The sequence below is a fragment of the Panthera uncia genome, chromosome B1 (assembly GCF_023721935.1).
Source record: "Panthera uncia isolate 11264 chromosome B1, Puncia_PCG_1.0, whole genome shotgun sequence".
In the NCBI taxonomy this organism is placed as follows: domain Eukaryota; kingdom Metazoa; phylum Chordata; class Mammalia; order Carnivora; family Felidae; genus Panthera; species Panthera uncia.
This window is the reverse complement of record NC_064811.1, coordinates 12,095,718-12,117,225: the sequence shown is the minus strand read 5'-3', so window position 1 is coordinate 12,117,225 and position 21,508 is coordinate 12,095,718. Positions and strand designations below refer to the sequence as shown.

General features: G+C 41.1%; 1 protein-coding gene across 7 annotated transcripts in view; it reads left to right on the top strand.

The window, feature by feature from the left end:
* LDB2 (LIM domain binding 2) overlaps nt 1–4,135 on the top strand; it is a 382,619-nt gene extending 378,484 nt beyond the window's left edge. For 4 of the 7 annotated variants that reach the window (XM_049630351.1, XM_049630349.1, XM_049630350.1 and 1 more), the window contains exon 8: nt 2,773–4,135. In XM_049630351.1, coding sequence (XP_049486308.1) covers nt 2,773–3,003 — 231 coding nt within the window. In that variant the 3' untranslated portion in view covers nt 3,004–4,135. The remainder of the gene's footprint in view (nt 1–2,772) is intronic. The other 3 variants (XM_049630353.1, XM_049630354.1, XM_049630352.1) reach the window with 1 other exon arrangement.
* Nucleotides 4,136–21,508: the final 17,373 nt, after the last annotated feature.

Genomic DNA, 21,508 nt, shown 5'->3' with positions numbered 1-21,508 from the left:
CTCACTACTCATGTTGAACGTTGGGGGGATTTTTAAAGATGGGGGGGTGGGGAAAACGGGGCCAACATCCGCTAGGGAGAGGCAGCCCAGAACGTGCACTGTGTCTCCGTTCGTTTTGTGTGAGGCTAACCAAGTGAGACTGCCCGAGCAGAGAACCACTCTTTGAGTCTGTAGGTTTAGAAGAAGCAGGTAGAGCCCCGTGCATAGCGGCCTAAGCGGCCTCAGGTATCTATGCACATGAGAAGCCCACGGCACACATCTGTCATAGCTTGCCATCTGTCACTCATCCGCACAGGTACACACAGGATTATGTATCTGGCTAAGGATTTTCTCGTACAATCAGGAAGGCAAATGTGGCATCACTCTGAAATTTAGGATGCTTACAACTATCCATGCCTGTTGCAAACATGACAAGCCTATATCAGTCCCATTTGAAGTGATTCAAATCACTATTTTCACAGTACTTTTCTTGAATAACTGTTATTTTCTGATGCAATGAAGGCACCTGGAGTGTCGAGAACTTTTTCTAATGTCACGCTTAAGCTGCCCTCTGATTTTTCTCCTCTGTTTCCAAATTACGCTTACCTCCTCACACTGCCCCAGCCTCTCTCGATGACCTTGGACTCACAGTACTAATGTGGACCCATGTGGTCACTTCCCACACCCTTCCCCTGCCCTGTGACACCTTATGCATGTGTTTTCCGACCCTTTCAACGTGTGCTGCACGTAAGTCATGAAATGAGATGAACCCGTGTCATCCTCTGCCCAATCTTGCCCCATTCTTCCCCCCCCCCACCTTTGTTCCTGATCATAAGCACTGTCTCCTAACTGCCTGTAACCAAGTGGCACTTTTTTGTCCAGAACACCCCCAACGGGTCATATGGCTAACCCGATAATGTCCCCTCCTCTCTGGAGGCCACATTCCATCTCCAGTCCTGTCGGCATTCTTGCCAATCAGAGTCTCTGTCTGTGTTGTACCTCACCTCGAGCCCTCATGAGTCTCCCCACATGTCAATGTCGTGTCTGGCTCTTCGTTGCATAGTCAGTACGTTCTTCGAAGCACACTTCTGATTGTCCTGCCAGTACCTATATTTGCTGAGTTTACCCAGCGCATGTTTGAGGCATTTACTTAATCTGGGACATATCTCTTTAAAATCATGTTTATCAAATCACAAGATCGATTAGTTAGAAAACACAGTTTGGAAATCTATTGATTATCTCCCCATAATTCTAGGGGAACCAATCAATCAGTCAATCAAGCAAACAAACAAACAAACAAACAAGGTTTTCCACTGCAAAATCAACCAGGCGACAAGCAAGGGTTTTGTTCAATTGGCACCTTCATAATTCCAGAAAGAAACGGGAGGGCCCAATGGACCGTCTCCTGACCAAAGGCAGTATTCTCCTATACCGTCCCAGGAAAGCCTGTCTTGCCCCAGTGAAGACAAAATTTTCGCCCAGTTACCAAGGCATTTCATCAAATTAGCCTCCACATCAGGAAACACACCCTTACGTCTCCAAAAGCATCTGGCTCAGCCCTGCTTGTTTTGGCAGAGGCGGAAGCTGATGGCCTTGGGCACTCGCCTGGAGTCACCGCACTTTTGAGTAGATTATTGCTCACAGCCTGCCCAGCAAGTATCACCCAGTATCACCTGACAGGTGTCCTGTCCCATGCCCAGGTCACCCACCAACCCCACACAGCCCCCTCTGAACAAAGAGGCCGGAGCCGTGCCCTGTGTATGCCCCCTTCTCCCCTGGCCCCGGGCCTCTCCAGCTGTGGCCTCCACGATGCTCCCGGCTACAGTAGGTGGCTTCCTTGTTTGCATGGAAGGACAATCTGCTTAAAGGAGTGATTAGATGGATTCTTCTTGCACGCTTCCATTTCTGATGACTGCCAGCTTCATCAATGTAATTATAATTAGTGCTCTTCTTCTTCCTTTTATGGCACCAGCTGGACAGACTGGTTCTCTTGACTGCCCAGATTGGTGGCAGGGTTGCCTGTGTGGGGATAGGTGACAGGCACCATGAAATAACAGATGGTAAATTCAGGGCTTGTTGGCAATCAGCAGGTTTTTGCTAATGACTTAATTAGCTATGCAAATTGTCAAATCAGTGTGAACATTGTTTTTATCGAAAACTTTACCTAAATTAATTACCATAATTAAGTAGCAGAATGTCAAGGATATTGGCTGCATAAAAGGGCCTGGCTGAGTGGAAAAAAGAGAGATTCTGCCTTCAATTAAAATGTATACCGTCCTTGGGACAGAGAGAACGCCATTTGGAATGAGTTGCGTGAATACTGCAGAATTGCACCCTCCCCCTGTTGGCTGCTAGTCTGAAGCCATTCAGAGGCCCTAACATAAAAAGTGGCGGATTTTGGGAGGTAGTGGAGAGCACCCAGCAGAAGGTTCCACAGCCCTCTCTCTAAAAGTCCCCAACGTCGGCAAGTTAAAAGCGTGGATTTTTTTAATCTTGAAAAATCCATTTTTTTATTTCTGCAGATTGCTAGCATTGCTCGTTCTCCGGTGTCAGGCTGCGCACTAAGGACATAAACTCGCGTGGTTGTTCCACGTCAGGAGGCAATGTTTATTTCCTGTAGAAATCCAATATGCGTCTCGCCCCCGCCCCCCCGACTTTGAGACTTAACCCCCGGTGCACAGTACACGAGCGTGTCTGTCCTAGACCACCCCCCCCAGCTCCTCCCACTAGTGTTTTAAGCTGAGCTTCTCTGTCCCAAGGTTTCCCTGTAATAATGTCAGCTGCTGTTCACAGGATGTGATGGTGGTAGGCGAACCAACCTTGATGGGAGGTGAGTTTGGGGACGAGGACGAAAGGCTAATCACTAGATTAGAAAACACGCAATATGACGCGGCCAACGGCGTGGACGACGAGGAAGACTTCAACAGCCCCCCGGCCCTGGGGAACAGCAGCCCGTGGAGCAGTAAACCCCCCGCCGCTCAAGAGACCAAATCAGAAAACGCCCCACCCCAGGCTCCCCAGTGACACTGACCCGCACCCGCACCCGCACCCGCACCCACCGACAGTAGGTCGTGGGGCACGCTCACGCTTGCAGATCCTTGCTTGCAGGAGAGGAAGGAGGAGAAATAAAAAACTCTTCCACGCAAATACCTGTTTCTAAACCACAATGATCTGAGTTTGGGTTTCGTTGTTCTTTCTTTTTTTCTTTTTTGAATTGAGAGGATCGTTCCAATAAACTTCCCTGACCCTTCCCTGGAGGCCTTCACAGGTAACACAGAGAGTGGCACTGATCTTAATGAAAAGAGCGAAAGCTCGCGCTTCTCCGGGCTCGGTGTTAACCACGTGTTTGTTAATTACACCCCACCCCCAACCCCACCCCGACGAAGGCCATATTGTCAATACGCCCTCAGTGCTCAGGGTCTCGTTATATGCCGACCCTAACTACAGATGACTTTTTAATATTGTAAAATATTTTCTGCTTTTTGACTTGCATCTGAGAGTTTCTTGTTTCAGTAAAAAAAGAAAAGAAAAAAAATCAGCCTTTGGACAGTAATTTAAATGTATCCTTATTATTATTTTTTTCCTTCACCTTTTCTTTCATTGGGTAACAGCTAAGAGGGCCTTGCAGGGTAATTATTGGGTGAGCTCATGTCAGTCGGTTCTCCAACCCCAGCTGGTTCAATTGAGCCCAAGGGCTGAAACAAGAAATGTGTTTTTGTCATCTAAGACACCAAGGCAGATTTTTATGTAAAGACAGACACCTGGCCCCTCGAGAACCTACTCGTTTGTAAAATTGCTGTTGATCCAAATCTTTTCAAGCCATGTAATCCATTAATTTTGTGGGCAGTTTAATAAATCTGAAACTTTTTTGTGTTTTTTATGGTATCTGAGTTGACTGTTGTTTCCTTTCATGGTATATTTCTTGTATAATATTTTGTAAAGCCCTCACCTGGTTTCTTTTATGGGGATTCTTCTTTGGGGGCGATTCCAGTGTATTTATGTGAAACTTTATAAGAGAACTAATTTTTCCATTTGCATATTAATATGTTCTTCCACACATGTAAAGACACAGTGGCTCCGTGTGTTATAAAACAGCTGTATTTTATGTATGCTTTACTGATAAGTGTGCCAATAATAAACTGTGTTAACGACCAAAGCAACTGAGTCTGGCTGTTTGTGAGCGTTTGGCGAGGGCTTGGGGGGGGGGGCGGTGGGGGGAGAAATCTGCCCACGATCATGAGAAGTGTTGAGCCTGGATTTATTGCCCAGAGTCCAAATGGAGTGGAATTGTGACAGCCACGCCATCCTTTGTAAAGTCTGATTCCTTTCCCTGCTCACTCTGGTTCAGTTGGGCAGATGCGTGAGAGTCTGCTGCGTGCTGGGCACATGCTTGCCGTGGACACAACAATGAGAAGGCAAGAACTGGCCTGTGCTACAGCTTGGCAAGTGGAGGAGGGGGGGCTTCCCCACAAGTGTTGATTCTGCACCAAACAGCCCCTCTTAAGGTCCACAGATACTATTTCAGCTAATCCCCAAAGCTTCACAGAGTTGGCATTGCTATCTCCATTTTTAAAGATCAATGTCTTGCCCATTTTTCCAAAAAGTTGCTATATGAGACTACAGAAAATTCACTTGAGGACGTGTTTCTTAAAAGAAATTTCCTCGTGTTTTTCCACTTTGTTTTCCACCAGTGAGGAAGATGAGAGAAGAAGTCAGCATTTGTTGGATGTGTATTAAGTGCCGGGTGATTTTAATTTATCATCTTGGCAAATTCTGGAAAGGCGAATTTGAAAAAGAGAAGTTATGGGAGGCCACGTGTCTTAGGCTGGGATTCCCAGAAGCAGAGCCTGAGATCAGGATGTGGGGGCACAAGATTATCGAAGGAGTGTTCTTCAGGTAAAAACAAAAGGAAAAAAGAAAAAAGGGGCTGTCGGTTACCTGGGGCATCCATCAGGTCTGCCCCTCAGATCTCTTTCTGGGACAGAGGGGCATGCTCCTCTCTTGGCAGACTCTGGAAAAAGTGAAAAGAAGTTAGGCCAAATCACACATACGCCTGCTCACCCTGCATCCGCTGGCCGAAGCAAGTTGCAAGGATAAGCCTCACATCGGTGGGGGTGAGGAAATATACACTCCCTCCTGCAAAGTCCCGTGGCAAAGGGTATGAATAAACAAGTGGGAATCTAGTCAACCACTGGTGACCTACACAATGTTGCCTGAAGAAACGTCTAATTATTTGCCAACACTTCAAAACTGATTTTGGAATTAAAATTTCGTGCTGCTCCTAACAAATCGTATCGAACAACAACGCAAAAAAAATTAACGAAGATTCCCATTTCTGAATCCCTGGATGGTGACAGTTGGCTGGTGTCAAGGCATGACTACCCTGCTTGGATGCTGTCCACCCTGGCACACTTGACCCATCTCACGCACTCCACCTGGCTGGCTTCCACAGGCTACTGTATCTATTACACCCATGCTCTCTACTCCTTAAAACCACGTTCGGAAGTCAACATCATTGGCTCTATTTTACAGATGTGCAGACTAATGTTCAAGCAGGTTAGGTGAGCCCGTTTGTCACAAAGCTGGTAAGTACTAAAGTGGGCTTGCAGGGCGAAAGTCAGTGCTCCTTTCAGCAAGCCACACTGGTTTAGTGGTAGTGGGTCAGCCTCTGTGGATTAGGTTAGGAATGTGGCAAGCACGATCGCATTGAATCTTTGCACTGTTCCTGTGGGCAAGGTAAAGTTCTCCTCCTCCATTTGGCAGCTGGTACTCAGAGCAGTTAAACAGCTTCCCCAAAGTCATGGAGGTCACAAGTGACAACATCATGTCACCTTGACTCTCTGAACCACTTTATTAGACTTACTGTCATGTACACGGTCTGCATGTTGGGTGTTTGGAGGTGTTCTCTGGCCTGGGAGAGGGGTCCTGGCATCCACCTTTCTACCATTTGCTGTGTATTTTCAGGGGTTGTTGAGGAGTCTGCCAGAGATCAAGAATTGCCACTGACCTGGTAATGGAACAAAGTGGGGAGGCCCCCTTTAAGACCTTGAAATCTCAAGGGCATCTGACAAGGGATTTAGAAATAAGTGACCCAGTCCCTGCAGGAAATTTTTTCTCTCTCCATTTCTTTTTAACCTCGAGGTGAGCATTTAATGCAATAGGAAGACACAACTTGCACTGATACTACACGGGGTGGGCCGCAGAGGGAACAAGGTCAACAATATCAATGTCCCTAAATCAGGATTGGCAGCATCCTTGAGAAATTCATTTTATAATGGGATACCTTTCCATTCTCCGTAGAAACAATTACCAGGGTTTTTTGTTTGTTTGTTTGTTTCTGATTAAGTAATACATGCTCATTGTAGATCATTTGAACACACAGGAACAAGAAGAAAAGTAATTCCACTGCCCCAATATAAGCATTGCTAATACTCTGATACTTATCTTTCCAGTTTTATTCTTGGCTCATATACATTACAATGTTGATAAGATACAGAATAGACAATGATGTATCCTGCCCCTTTCATATAATATCGTCTCATGAGCCACCTCTGTTAACTATTCTCTAAAAACATGATTTTAATTTCCACGTAATGACCCACTAATGGAATATACCATAATGTATTAAGCCATTTATTTATGGCTGGTCAACTCCCTTTTTTACATCTCATTAGAATTTCATAATCATTAACAAACTGGTCCAAGGTTGATTAGAGTTTGTTAAATCAAAATTCACTTATTGGGTATTTGCCACATGCCCAGCACCATTCTGAGCGTTGTATGGGATTCCTGTACCTGGTCCCACCCTCAAAGTGCTTATAATTCACTTGGGATAGAGAACAAGTACATAAAATGCTGTCCAAGCATATAAGGCTGAATCTATTCAGAGGATCAACAAAGCACAGAGAATAAAACCTCTAGGAGTTTAAAGGCATTTGATTCACACTCATTGTGTTCTACCACGTCTGCGTCTTGCTTTGCATCTCACTTCGTCTTCACCACAGCCGGAGGATGTGGGTGTTTTGTCCAGGAAGCTCAGAGAAGTTGAACACCTTGCCCAAGGTCACATAGATAGAAAATGCCAAGGTCAAGTTTGAACCAACACATGACTCCAAAGCCTGTTCTTTTGCTGGTATGCCACAGGAAATCCCTCGGGGAAACAGCAAATGCTGTGACTGAGTGTTGGCAGGAATGACTTCGTGACAGAGCAAGAGGGGACAATGCATCGATACGCACACCCACATCTGAGTGTCTGGCTGACTCTCACAATTCGCTCTCTGGCTTCATCTTTTATCCATCACTGCTGTCAAGATGATGTCTCTGATCGCCGGAGATATTGAGGAGTTTGGGTTTTGAACAAAACCTAATGTATCAGCACTCTTGCTGTTTACGTCAAGGTATTTTCAGCACTTGAAGCCATTAAGCTGGAAAAGGCATTGAAAGGTTATTAAAACTATAAATTAAGGGAACTGGTGAAGCATTGTCTATGGCCCTGCCCAGCCCTACCTTCTCCTCCATTCCTATTCTTTCCAGAACTTCACCATCTTGGACAAAGAAAACATTTCTTCTTTCTCAATGACTTCCAAAGAATTTCTGGAAAGTATTGATTCCTGAGTTAAGCAAACCTGTTTTGAAGGAAGTTCTTCTTTGTGTCTCTTCCAGAGTGGACATGATGTATCTTGAGCTCTTCTCCAATAGGAAGCCATTCTTTCTCTTTTAATTCTTAATTTGTTAAAAGTAGTATTCGCTCCTTGGGGGTTTGCAAATTCTTCTGTTATGAAAGTGTTAATGTTTTCGGAAAGATCTGCAAAAAGTCTCAAACGGTTGTGAAACGGCTTTAACTCCTGAAGCCCGCCTGAAGTCCATTGTCACAAAAGTGAAAACTTCTATTTTGTAGAAAAAGTGAATTTTGGAAAACCTGGGAACTATCTAAGGGATCAAACACCTTTCACTTCCTCTAGCCAGTACCAACCAATATTGGCAAGTCCTGTTGTTCCAGGAGAGGTTCTGAGGAGCTCACTCAGGGAGAAGAAGGGTGTGAATATTGGCAAAGCCTACCACTGAGGTGAAGGAGGGCTCAGATTTCCCTGGATTTGCCTTTCTGCCCTAGATCACAAAGCATTTCAAAGGTAGAGGCCTCTGGAATTCCCAGGATTGTTTTCCTAGGATAGAAAACCCTGCTTTCCCCTTTCCCCATTTTAGCACTAAATGTCCCTCATCCTGGGAAATTCCTCACTTCCAGGCAGCCCAGCCCATATGTGCAGCAAAACAGACAAATGCATAATCAGTGGGCACTGCTACAAAGCATCTTTTGCATTCCAGGCACATCGCACACCCACTCTGGGAAGGAAGGGGGTCATTAGTGTTATTGTTTTACTGGTAGGAAAACTGAGGTGAAGAAACATTAAGGAAAATGCCCAAGGACCCCGAGCAAATAAGCAACAGAACTTAGATGCAATCTCAGGTGTGACTGGCTCACAGCCTGTGCTTTCTCTGCTACATCGATGGCTTTGAACTCTTATTCTAAATAAGACCAAGGGAAGTGCAATGTATAAAGTTAACTAAGAGAAACAGTCAAGCGTCAGAGACCATGAAATGCAGAAAAAATCCTGAAGAACCAGAGTCTTGGTTGTACAAGTCAGGTCTACACCTGTATTCTCCCACTGTCACTAGGCTGCAAGAGAACACCACTGGCTCAGTCACGCTAACGATCGAAAAAGCTGCTGTGCGCTATGGCATTTGGCCGATGAGGAAGTATTCAGACAAATGACATTGGGAACCTACCACAGATAGCCAAGGTTTATCCCAGCTGGCCCAATGAAAACGTCCCTTTCCATTGCAATGGAGACTAATCCAGCCTGTCTTAATGACTGGCCTGTAGTTTTGCTGAAGTCCAGAAAGCAGTTAGCAATATCTATGGCCCCTTTGCACTCAATCCAGTTACTTCTGCAACTGGGTTTGGGCAGTTTGCATTTGCCAAGTGCACTTTGGGAGATTCTTTACAAATAATTAGAAAAGAAAGTTGTGTGGGGTCGGGGGAGGCGTCTCCAGGGTGGGCCCTTCTCTAACTCAACCCTCTACACAACACCACCACCCAAGAGTGACAGAATGTTGCTTACCTCTCACTGCAGAACTCAGACAATGAGGTGGCAATAATCCCCAGGCTATCATTTTTAATGGAAGGACACAGTACTTTTTATTTTATTTTTAACTTAATTTCAAGTTAGTCAACATACAGTGTAGCATTGTTTTCAGCAGTAGAACCCAGTGATTCATCACTTACATATAACACCCTGTGCTCATCCCAACAAGTTCCCTCGGTAATGCTTATCACCCAGTTAGCCCGTCCCCCCACCCACCACCCCTCCAGCAACCCTCAGTTTGTTCTCTGTGTTTAAGAGTCTGTTATGGTTTGCCTCCCTCTCTGTTTTTATCTTATTTTATTTTTCCTTCCCGTCCCCTATGTTCATCTGTTGTGTTTCTTAAATTCCACATATGGGCGAAATCATATCTTTCTTTGACTTATTTTGCTTAACATAATTCACTCTAGTCTCATCCATGTGGTTGCAAATGGAAAGATTTAATTCTTTTTGACCAAGTATATTCCATTGTACATATATACCACATCGTCTTTATCCATTCATATCAGTTGATGGACATTTGGGGGTCTTTCCACAGTTTGGCTATGGTTGATAGCTCTGCTATACACATTGGGGTGTGTGTGCCCCTTTGAATCGGCATTTTTGTATCCTTTGGATAAATACCTAGTAGTGCAATTGCTGGATCATAGGGTAGTTCTATTTTTAATTTTTTGAGGAACTCTCCATACTGTTTTCCAGAGCAGCTGCACCAGTTTGCATTGTCATCAACGGTGCAAAAGTTTCCTCTTTCTCCCCTTCCTCGTCAACATCTGTTGATTCCGGAGTTGTTAGTTTTAGCCACCCTGACAGGTGTGAGGTGGTATCTCGTTGTGGTTTTGATGATGAGTGATGTTGAGCATCTTTTCATGTGTCTATTAGCCATCTGGATGGCTTCTTTGGAAAAGTGTCTGCTCATGTCTTCTGCCCATTTCTTCACTGGGTGATTTAGTTGTTGGGTGTTGAGTCTGATAAGTTCTTTATAGATTTCGGATACTAACCCTTTATTGGATATGTCATTTGCAAATATCTTCTCCCATTCCATCGGTTGCCTTTTAATTTTGTTGATTGTTTCCTTCACTGTACAGAAGCTTTTTATCTTGAGGAGGTCCTAATAGTTCACTTTTGCCTGTTTCTTTTGCTTCTGGAGACATGTCTAGTAAGAAGTTGCTGTGGCTGAGGTCAAAGAGATTGTTCCGGTTTTCCCCTCTAGAATCTTGATGGTTTTCTGTTTTACATTTAGGTCTTTCGTCCATTTTGAACTTATTTTTGTGTATGGTGTAAGGAAGTGAGAACCCATTATTCTTTCAAAGAGAGTAAATTGTCTCCACTAGCAAATTGAATCTCCCTAGCCGTTGAGACCACCGACATCCTTCATTCTTTACGTCCTTTCAATATGTGCACAAGGTTGGCTCCACAGTTTAAAGAACCAGACTAATTCTTGCTTCGTAGTCCCAGGAAAGAGGTTCCTGGATAACTTCTGATTTAAAATGACTCCCAGTTTACCACGACTTCTAACCACTGCCCTTGAACCAGAGGACAACTGACGTTACAACCATCAAAACCAAATACAGAAGGCACTGTCCAAAACATTTTTGAAAATGAAGAGCGATGAGGGGAGCCGGACCCTAAGATATCCCAAAGCGGAGCGTAAATGAGCCCGGAAGCGGACGCACCAGGGGAGCTCAGAAACACATCAGCACATATATCTGAATTCGGGGTATTTTACATTTATGAGAAAAGGATGGGATTAAATATCAGTTAATTGATTGGCTATACATTTCAAAATGATTATCTTACTTTAGTCCACATGTAAAAATTTCAGGTGAATTAAAGACTTCAACGTAAGACAACAAAAGCAGTAGAAGAAAACAGCAAATCATTAAAATAGGAATTTAGAAATACCTCTCTTCTCTAAACGCCAAGACTATAAAGACAGTTTCGTTTTGTTTTGTCAATACACACATTTGGTAGACAATATTGAATTGTGAAGCGTCTGAACTCCAGAGAGAGTTAGACCTGTGTCCATACCCTGATCTTGACACTTATTGGCTCTGTGACCTGAGGCAAATTAGTCACCTTCTCTGACTCCCTGTGCCTTCTCTGTAAAAAAAACCTGTTTAATAGTTCCGACTCAAAAGGTTATATTGTGAATTAAATGTGATATGATATGTAAGATGTAACACATACGAAGACATCAATTATCATTACGAATTATTAATATTTTTATGGTAAAAGACATAAAGTGAATTTCAAGAACATATAAAAATTAGAAAAGACAAGACAATATAAACAAGGGCAGGGTTAAGAGTTATGATAATAAGCTTAACAAATTTAAACTCCTCTGTTAAAAGGCAAGCCACAAAAGAGAGACTGAGACGGAAAGAATCGATGCTCAGCAATAAAGAAAAGATGCATGAAAGTAAAAATGACCCACAATGACAATGAAAAGGCTGGGAAATGATTTATGAGTTACACATAAACAAAAAGAAATCGAGAGTTAAAATATTAACTTTAGGGACACTTGGCTGGCTCAGTTGGTGGAACGTGAGACTCTTGATGTCCAAGTTGTAGGTTCATACCTTATGTTGGGTGTCGAGATTATTTAGACATTTTAAAAAATATTAATTTTAGACAAGTTAAAATCTGTCTTAAAAATTGTGAATTTTATATTGATTAAAAGTGCCACTATATTACAAGTAACATAACATTAAAATATAAAGACTGATAGAATCAGGAATTTGAATACTGCACAATAGAATATTAAATAATGTAATCAGGTTGAAATAATAGATACATATTTATCTTTAGACAGATAATTAACAAGTATGCCACGTTTTGATGTAATATATGCAAAAACTTTCCAAACAATAAGTCCAAAAAAAAAAAAAAAAGCCTTAAGGCATTTTTCCAGTGTGGTAACTATACAGTTTGCCTACTTTGATCACAATATAATGACACAAATGTTTAACAGAAATGTAGACAAAATGTTCTTAACCAGACATTTAAAAATTTAAGATGTTCTCCCAAATAACAATTGGATCATGGAAAAAATAAAATTAATATGCACATGCTATCTTGAAATAAGAAAGTTGAAACCATTGCTCATAAAAACCTATGGTATTTTTTCCTATTCTATTTTCTGGTTATTGCTATGATTTTTGTACACTGATGTCTTCATTGGACAACTTTACTGAATTTTCTCATTAATTCTAATAGTTTTTCATTTCATTCTCGTGTGCTTTTTAAAGTGTATAACCAATTTGCCTGTGAATATTGAAAATTTTCTATCTTTCCAATAGATGTATCTTCTGTTTTCATTACTTTGCTTAATGCACTGGCTAAAATTTAAACTGTGTTAAATAGTGATGGTGATTACAGGCATTTTTGTATTAATCTTGGTTTCAATGAAATTGATTCTTATGTGTTTCTTCATTTAACATAATTCTGTCAATCCTATGATATGTAGACAATATTTTCAGATTTTCTAATCCTTGTCACTCAGTCACCAAGAGAAGTTAAATTTCAGCAAATGCCATTTTGTCAACTAAAGACATCATCAAGTTTACTTTTCCCTGTTGTGCTATTAGTGAGATATATGTTGTGGATTTATTTCCTAACTTCACTAGGTTAAACTCTACTTGGTCATGGTAGATTATTCTCTTAATATGCTGTTACATGATATTTGTTATTATTTCACTTATGCTGCATAGGTCTGTGTTCAGAGTGGAACTAGGCTATTGTTTTCTTCCTTTGTTCTATTTTTACTCCATTATGCCATCAGAATTATGCTATCTGCATAGAATGAGCTTGAAAGTGCCCTATCTTTTCTGGATTCTGTAATAGTTTGTATAGTTTAGGTGTAACTATAGGACCCCAGAGTGCTTTTGAAAGCACTATAATGATTTGTCTTCAGAGATTTAAGTTCACTTCAAACTGATATAAGAATTAATTAATTTCTGTTGTTATTTTTAGGAGTATTTTCTATTTTGTTTTTCTAACCTTTATTTCCCTGGGCTTTTGGGATTCTCTGAATTGAAGCTTGACTCTTTAATATTCATTCTTTGTTGTTTGAGAACGATACACTTTGAAACTAATAATTTCCATCTAGTGACAGTGTTTGAGGGCCCCTCAAGTTTTTATAAGAATTAACACTCTCACTGTTATTTTTCCCATTGTGTTTATTCAATATTTTTCAATTTATTTACATATTAAAATGAGGATAATGGTTGAGAAATTGAATGAAGTAACATAGGTAGAAGAAAATACCTGAAAAGGTAAGAGGCACATAGTAAGAATATAAGAAAGTTAGCCATTTTAAAAGTTTTGCCTAATCAAAACAAAATGGCAACCCAGGTCCGCTAAAGTCTAGCAGGGTCCAGTCCTAGAAGGTTACCTAGAAGGTTATCATTAAGTGTCCAGGCCCAGCATTCATGAAAGCACATGTTTCCATGTGTGATATTTGCTGGGTCTCTGACTTTTCATAACAAGACAGGAAATGATAGATGTGGCTATCAGAAAAAAAATACAGAATTATTTTTTACAACAGCTTTACTGAAATATAATTTACAAAACATATAATGTATCTATTTAAAATATACAGTTCGGTGTTTTTTAGTGCATTCATAGAATTGAGCCACCATAACTGCAATCAATTTTAGAACATTTTCATCATACTCCGCCAAAACCCCGTACCCGTAAGCAGTCACTCTGCTTTTCCCACAGCCAGCCCATCACAAGCCCTAGGCAACCACTAATCCACTTTCTATCTCTATAAACCTACCTCTTCTGGACATTTCATAAAAGTGGAATCATATAATCTGTGGTCTTTTGTGACTGATTTCTTCCATATAGAATGATGTTTTCAAGGTTCATCCATGTTGTAGCATGTATCGGTGCTTTATTCTCTTTATCACCATATTCCACTTAGTGGATGTACATATTCATAAACCATTCATTAACTGATGAACATTTGGGTTGTTTTTACTTCAGGCTATTGTGAATAATGTCACTATGCCCATATGTGTACAAAATTTTTAGGTGGATATAGGTTTAATTTCTCTTGGGTATATACTTAGGAGTGGAATCACTGGGTCATACAGTAATGCTATGTTTAATCTTTGAGAAACTTTCAGACTGTTTTCCAAAGTGCCTACACCATTTTACATTGCCACTAGCAATGTATGAGGGTTCCGATTTCTCCACATCCTCACCAACATTAATTATTGCCTATCTTTTTGATTATAGCCATCCTTGTGAATGTCAAGTGTTATCTCATTGTGGTTTCAATTTGAATTCCTCTAATGGCTGATGGTATTGAGCTATTCATGAGTTTATGATCATTTGTAGAAATTATTATCTAGTCCAAGATCATGAAGATTTATGCCTATGTTTTCTTCTAAGAGTTTTATCCTTCTGGCTTTTACATTTAGGGCTGTCATCCATTTTGAATTAGTTCTGTACACAGTATGAGGTAAGAGTCTAAGTTCTTCATTCCTGTGCATGGAGATATCCAGTCGTCCTAGCACCATTTGTTAGAAAGACTATTCCTTCCTTCGTTGAATTATCTTGGCATCCTTCTTGAAAATCAATTAGCCAGAAATGTAAGAGGTGTTTTTTTTTTCCTTCTGAATTCTCAATTCTATATCATTAATCTGTATGCCTGTCTTTCTGCCAGCACCACACTGTCTTGATTATTTTATCTTTGTAGTAAGTTTTGATATCAGGGAATGTGTTTTCTCCAATTTTGTTTTCCTTTTATACAATTGTTTTAGATATTCCGGATCCTTTGCAATTCCATATGAATTTTAGAATTAGCTTGTCATTTGTGCAAGGAAGCTAGCTGGAATTTTGATGAGGATCATGTTGAATCTGTAGATCAATTTGGAAAGTGTTGCCATCTTACTAATATCAATATGATCACCCTTTGCTGGTGAAAATCCAAGACAAGCAGCTGAAAGCATTTTAAACAGATTGGTAAGTTGGCCAGGTACACTAGAAATATAAAAATGAGCACTATTTAGATATGTCACAAATAGCCATAGAGAAATAGAATAAGCAAAAGTGAAAGTACAAATAAAATATCTAGAAACAGTCTTAATTTAATTTTATTTATTTTAATTTGTTAATGTTTATTTTTGAGAGAGAGAGAGAGCGAGAGCACAAAAGGGGGAGGGGCAGAGAGAGAGAGGGAGACACAGAATCCGAAGCAGGCTCCAGGCTCTGAGCTGTCAGCACAGAGCCCGAAGCGGGGCTTGAACTCACAAACTGCGATGTCATGACCTGGGCCGAACGAAGTCAGAGACTCAACCGACTGAACCACCCAGGCGCCCCAGAATAATCTTAATTTTAAAAGCACAAAATATTTATAGGCAAAACAATAAAACCACAAAATATCTATGGGCAAAATAATAAAACTCTCCTAAGAGAAAAAAAAAAAATAATAACACAAAGCAATTGGAGGATCTCTCATACACAATACTTGAGACAGACCTAAGCCTAAGCCCTGACTCTTCCTCTAATCAGCTATGTAATTTTCGGAAAGGTAAATAATTTCTCAAGACTTCACTTGTCAAATGAATCCCACAATAGTACCTATTCCACAAGATCATTTTGAGAATTAAATGAGATCATATTTAGGTAGCACTTTTGGACTTCAAAAGTATTCATTAAATACTACGCACTGTTATGATTATGTTTCTAGGAAGATGTAAGTTCATCTCAAATTAACACAAACATCACATCGAAATTCCAAAATCAATTTTTGTGAGAAACATCAGTCCAACTTTCTTTAAGAAATACAATCAGGCACAAGTGCTAAAAAAGTTTTTGGAAAAATAAGAACAACTGACGTGGAGAGTTTTTTCCTATTTAAATGAATTATAAAGCATCACTAATTCAAAAATACTAGAGTTAATGACAATTGATAGGTTGTGAAACCAGAATACATAGCTAAGAAATAAACTCTAGTATATTTAAGAATGTCATTAATGACATAAATGACATCACAGATTCGTAGCGAGGAAAAATTATTTGATAAATGACATTTCCACAATTAGCTAACTATGAGCGAATGACATACTTGTAAGTACTCAGCACTCACAAGAGAAAAAAATAAATTCCATATGGAATAAGGAGCTAAATGTATAACACAAAAGCATAAAATAAGAAGAAAATATAGCTTTATTATATGTCTGATCTAAAAGACCAACTTCCCAAGTATAAATACAAGAAAGTTGCATGAAAAAAAATTACTTGATCTTATGTTATAAAATTTTAAACTTCTTCACAAGATGAAAATCAAAAGGAAATCATTAACTGGATGAATTAAGTATTACAAATCTATTACACAAATGGTTACCATTGTTATTAAATAAAAAGCATTTATTAATTGGAAAAATGACAAAACTCAGAGACGAAAAATAGGCCAAGAGTATAATAAAATTTACAAAACTATGCTTATTAATAAATACATGGCAAACGGTCAACCCATCATTAATCAAAGAAATATAAACTTAACAGCAGCCGTGTACCTGTCTCTCAGATGTCAGGTGCAGTCTACTAACTAAACTCACACTCCCCGGTTGACAAACCAGAGGTATTCCAGGCCACTCCCCACTATGTCCATGAACCATCCCTTCCCTCTGTCATGGCTCAATGCAGCCCCCCTGCATCTGCGTTTGTTCTCTCTCTCTCTCTCTGTCACTCTGTAACTGACCTGAATTGTCTTCTAGTCTTGTAGCATCCATTATCCTCCCTTCTAGTAACAATGGTCTATTTCCTTTACTTTCTTGGGCGAAATGTTGGTAGAACTAGAAATCAAGGAGCTCTACTCTCTCCTATAGCCAAGGATGTGGCTTGTGATCCAAACAGACTATTCAGAAGATTCGTCCCAGGAAATGTAGTCGGGGAAGAAAGAAAATAAGTAATCTCAAATGGTGATGGGGCACAAAGAACCCGAAACATGAGAGCGGACTAGAACCTACCTGCAGCTGCTCTCGCGAGGAACCTCAGGTCACAGTAGAACAAACTTGACCTGCATCCTTTTTACCATAAATATGGATGGCGCCAAGGTACCCCTGAAGTCTGGCAGGAGTTGATCCTAGGAAGTATTGATTAAGTGACAAAATCCAAGGCTTATGAAAGTTGATGCTCCTTTGTCTGATAAATGTTTGTCTCGGGACTTCATGATTTTTATATTCAGAAGCTCAAGCATATGTTTAGAGGGGTGGCCTCTTCCTTTCCACTTCTATTCTGCCACTAGACCTCTTAATTTGTTGTAAGTATTAGATTGTTCCTAATATAATCTTTATTTTTGTTGTATTGTTCAGAGAGCAATGGATGATTCTCTATGTTGAGTATTAGTCTTCAATTGTTTCCATGGAGATCGACTTCACTTAGAAAGGAAGAGAGGGGACAGCAGGGGCTCAAGGCCAGAGAACATATATTTGGCTCCTCGAGGATGAAAAATCTGAGGCTCCGGGAGATGAAGTTGTAACCCCATTACCGTGGGCATGAAGTGGTTAAACAATAAAACTCCAGCTGCTGTGCTTGGGAAAGAGGGAAACATGTTTAATCATTTTTATAGCCGATGTAATAGCGTCTGAGTTTCTGCTCAAAGGAGGAATCCATTTTCAGATCAGACCCCAATCAAACGGTTGCTCTTATTGCCAAGAGGAGTGGACTATAAACACAGTGCCAGCCAGACTGGAGAGGAAGAAAGGCAGACATCGAGCACTGTCAGAGCCTGAGATGAGCAGGGTCACGTGAAAACACAGGGCATCCATTCCAGGGACAATACCTTTTTGGAGAGAGTTTTCATCAAATGCTCATATTTAAGATTTTCGTCTTGAACAGTGGTATGCAGAAGCCGAGATTTTGTTCTGCAATCTCACATCATGTCAATAATCAAGGAAGACCAGACACCCCGGGTAACTGACCCAGGACGAAAGTTATAGGGATAAACTAGCAAAAGCTAGCTGAGCCTGAGCAACAAATAAAGAGAAATTGGGACCATGACAAATAAAAAATGTTCTTTTATTCACAACTGGCCAAATGCTTTCACCAGTTCTTTATATGAGGAAAGTAGAAAAGTTATTTCAAAATCCCTTTGCATTTTATTTACATTTTGCTGTGTATGAGTAAACTTAAGTTGACCACTTAACCATTTAGGGTCTGGGTTTCTCGATGGTTAAAGGCAATGGGGGAATTATGAATGACGATTTTTATATGTCAGAGTGGGGGAATCCCAAAGGAACCACTTTCCCAACCAAACTCTCAATCATTTTAGAGTTGAATATGAATTAGGTTATATGGCTATCAAAATACAGCCTTATTATGGAAAATGCTGGTACAGAGAACGTGACTTACATCTGCACACACTCAGATTTCCTGGAGTGAATTAGAGAGACTTAGCCAGCCAGTCAGAGGTGGCCCTGCAGACCTGAAGAATCCCCTGGAAGCCTGTTTCACCACGTGACAGGAAGCCAAGCCAGCTGAGTGTGTGCTTCCTTCACGACAGCAAAGAGAGGACAGAGGGCTGTATCTAGTTTACCTTCTCAGAGTCATGGACCCAGTGAGACACTCCATTGCCCAGGCAGGAAGGGTAACAGAGGTCAGGAGCACTAAGCCAGTGGATGTCCTTGCACGAGGTATGGGGCACACACATCCCATTACCCTCCTCCCACATTAGGGTCCAAAGATTAAACAGTTTTTGAGAAAGCAAATATTCCTCCTGCTGAAACTTGAATTCCCAGTGCTATGATCTGAACTTCCTTTTCAAAGCAATGTACCCCTTCCATGTTCTTCAAGACCAATGCCTTTATACTGATAACAACAGGAAAAATTATCTTTGAGACTTGTTCATAGGATCTGAATGGTACTCCCCACAGGGGAGAGAATATGTCTTTTAATATAGGACTGTGTTACTTACAAAGGAATGAACTACTCATAGTGAGGTTTCAGAGGGTCATGGTATTGGGGAGGGATAGAGAGAAAAGGAAGAAGGAGAAGGCTCAAAACCATTCTGCCATTTGAGTTCACCGATGAGATTCCAAGTCTTCAGATTTGTGAGATAAGAATAAGAACTGAACTCGTATTTATTGAGAGCATGCTTTTCACCACACTCCATTATAATAGCCCTTGACCTCTTCTGGTAAGAGTCACCTAAGACACTGATCCAGGAAAGTAGTCCTTGTGACAACATCACGGCAGGAGATACAGATTATGGAACAGAACCGAAGTTAACTCTCCAAAGCCCAAGGTTTTTGTCATAGATGTCATGTAGAGCTACAGCCAAGTTTTGGGAGGGATGTGCGTGTTGGACCCTCAAAGTTTCAAATTCTCTCCATCATTCTCTTCACCTGTAGATACCTTCCTAACCAAATACCAGTAAGCAGAAAAGCCAAGTTAACCGTCTGGAGGATGGTGGCCGTGGTGTAGGTCAAATTCAACTCAACAATTCATTTTAAAAATTATTTTTGGAATTCCTACAGTGTGCAAGGACCTGAAAAAAAAAAGTGGGTCTTGCTTTCTAGGGGTGCTCAACCTACTCAGGGTTTTGGAGACACCCAGAGCCACCCACAGAGAAAATGTGCTATGGGCATACAGGAAGAAAGAAGTATTTATTCTACCTTGAGAAGAGAGGAGTTTTGAATTAAGCTTTTGTGTAAGGGTAGGGATTGAAAAAATTGAGGTTGTGGTTCATCTTGTACCTAAGTGCACGGCTAGTAAAGGGCAGGGTTAATTTAGAAAGAGTTGTTCAACTTCTGGGAATGTGCCACTGTCTTTTCCATATTCTAAGATCTAGTCCTTCCCTGAAGTTCTGTGCATACAGGTCAGAGAAGGGTCCAAGCTACCCACTGTCTTTTTCTGACTTCTCTAAAATGACTGCCTGTGGGCACCCCTCCATACTTTCTAATCACATCCAACACAAGGCTGGAGGCAGGGTGGGAAGCTAGGATCAGAGTTTCTCTACATCAAAGATTTATCCGCTAAGGCCACTAAGCTCTAGACTCTGAACTAGTCAACTAGGGGAAAAGTTCTTAAAGACCCAAGGTCATGCACAGGTGACCTTCGAAAATGGAGGTTTATTGCACATAGAAAGGCCCACCTTCTTATGGCTATCTCCCATGCATAACTCAGTTCTTGGTTTATGCCACACTTCCTCCAGAAGCTTCCCTGACTCCCTCAGACCAGGTATGTTGCCTTCTCTGTGCTTCCATATCATCTTGTGCTTTCCTCCACTACAGAATGTACATACTGTCTTATAGTTATCTTTTTACTGTCTTCCCCCACTGGTAGGGAGTGTGTTCTATGATCATAAAGACTGTTTTGTGGTTGGTCATATGCCCAGTGTCTAGCAAAGCAGTTGTCCCACATTAGCTATTTTATTCTTTTTTAATTTTTAATGTTTATTTAGTTTTGAGAGAGAGAGAGAGAGCACAAGCAGGGGAGGGGCAGAGAGCGAGGGAGACACAGAATCCGAAACAGGCTCCAGGCTCTGAGCTGTCAGCACAGTGCCTGACGTGGGGCTTGAACTCGTGAACTGCGAGATAATGACCTGAGCTGAAGTCAGAAGCCTAACTGACGGAGCCACCCAGGCACCCCCACATTAGACATTTTAATAAATACAAATGTGAAAGAATAAATCAACCATACAATTGCATTCCAGCAACTTTGACATCGGAGTATGTACTAAAGTCAACAGAAAATCAAAGAAAACACTCATCATTGCTTCAGAAAGAAACCCTGAATGAGGTACCTTCTCTTGTTCATCTTGAATTTAGATTTCTACAAAAATAGGAATCGGTCTGTTGATGTTGCCACCACTCAGCATGAAGCATCCCTGTTAGCTTGAGTTTATCCCAAGTCACGCTGGAGGTGGCTGGCCGTGTCACAACCAATCTTCTGGGTCAGTCACCATTTGCTCACATGTTAATGCATTGTCCACAGCTGGAGCTTGGGCAATAGACCTGCTTTCGTCTTCAAGTCACAAGTATCAGCAGTTTATCCAAAAGAGAAGCATTTAGAAGAGAAGCATTTGCTCCCCTGGAGCAAAGTCCAGGGAATAGAGGGTCTTTAAAGATGCCACCATCAGCTTATCCCAACCAGACTCAGAAGTAGCCTCCAACCAGCCACACAGACACAGGGCACAAACTGAAACACGCACACGTGGAGAATGAGAAGCTCCAAGCTTCTAGGGGCTGTAGAGATTCCTTAAGTTGGAGCCTTCAGTGGGCTCTAATAAAGACGCCTGAATGAAGGGGACATCCAGGTGAGTGAGGTTCTTGCAGGACGAAGGAGCCAAAATCAGGGGTGAATCAATCAGAGAGTGTACCTGCGACTACTTTTTCCTATAAACAACAGAGCGCATATTGTTTTCCCTTAGAGGA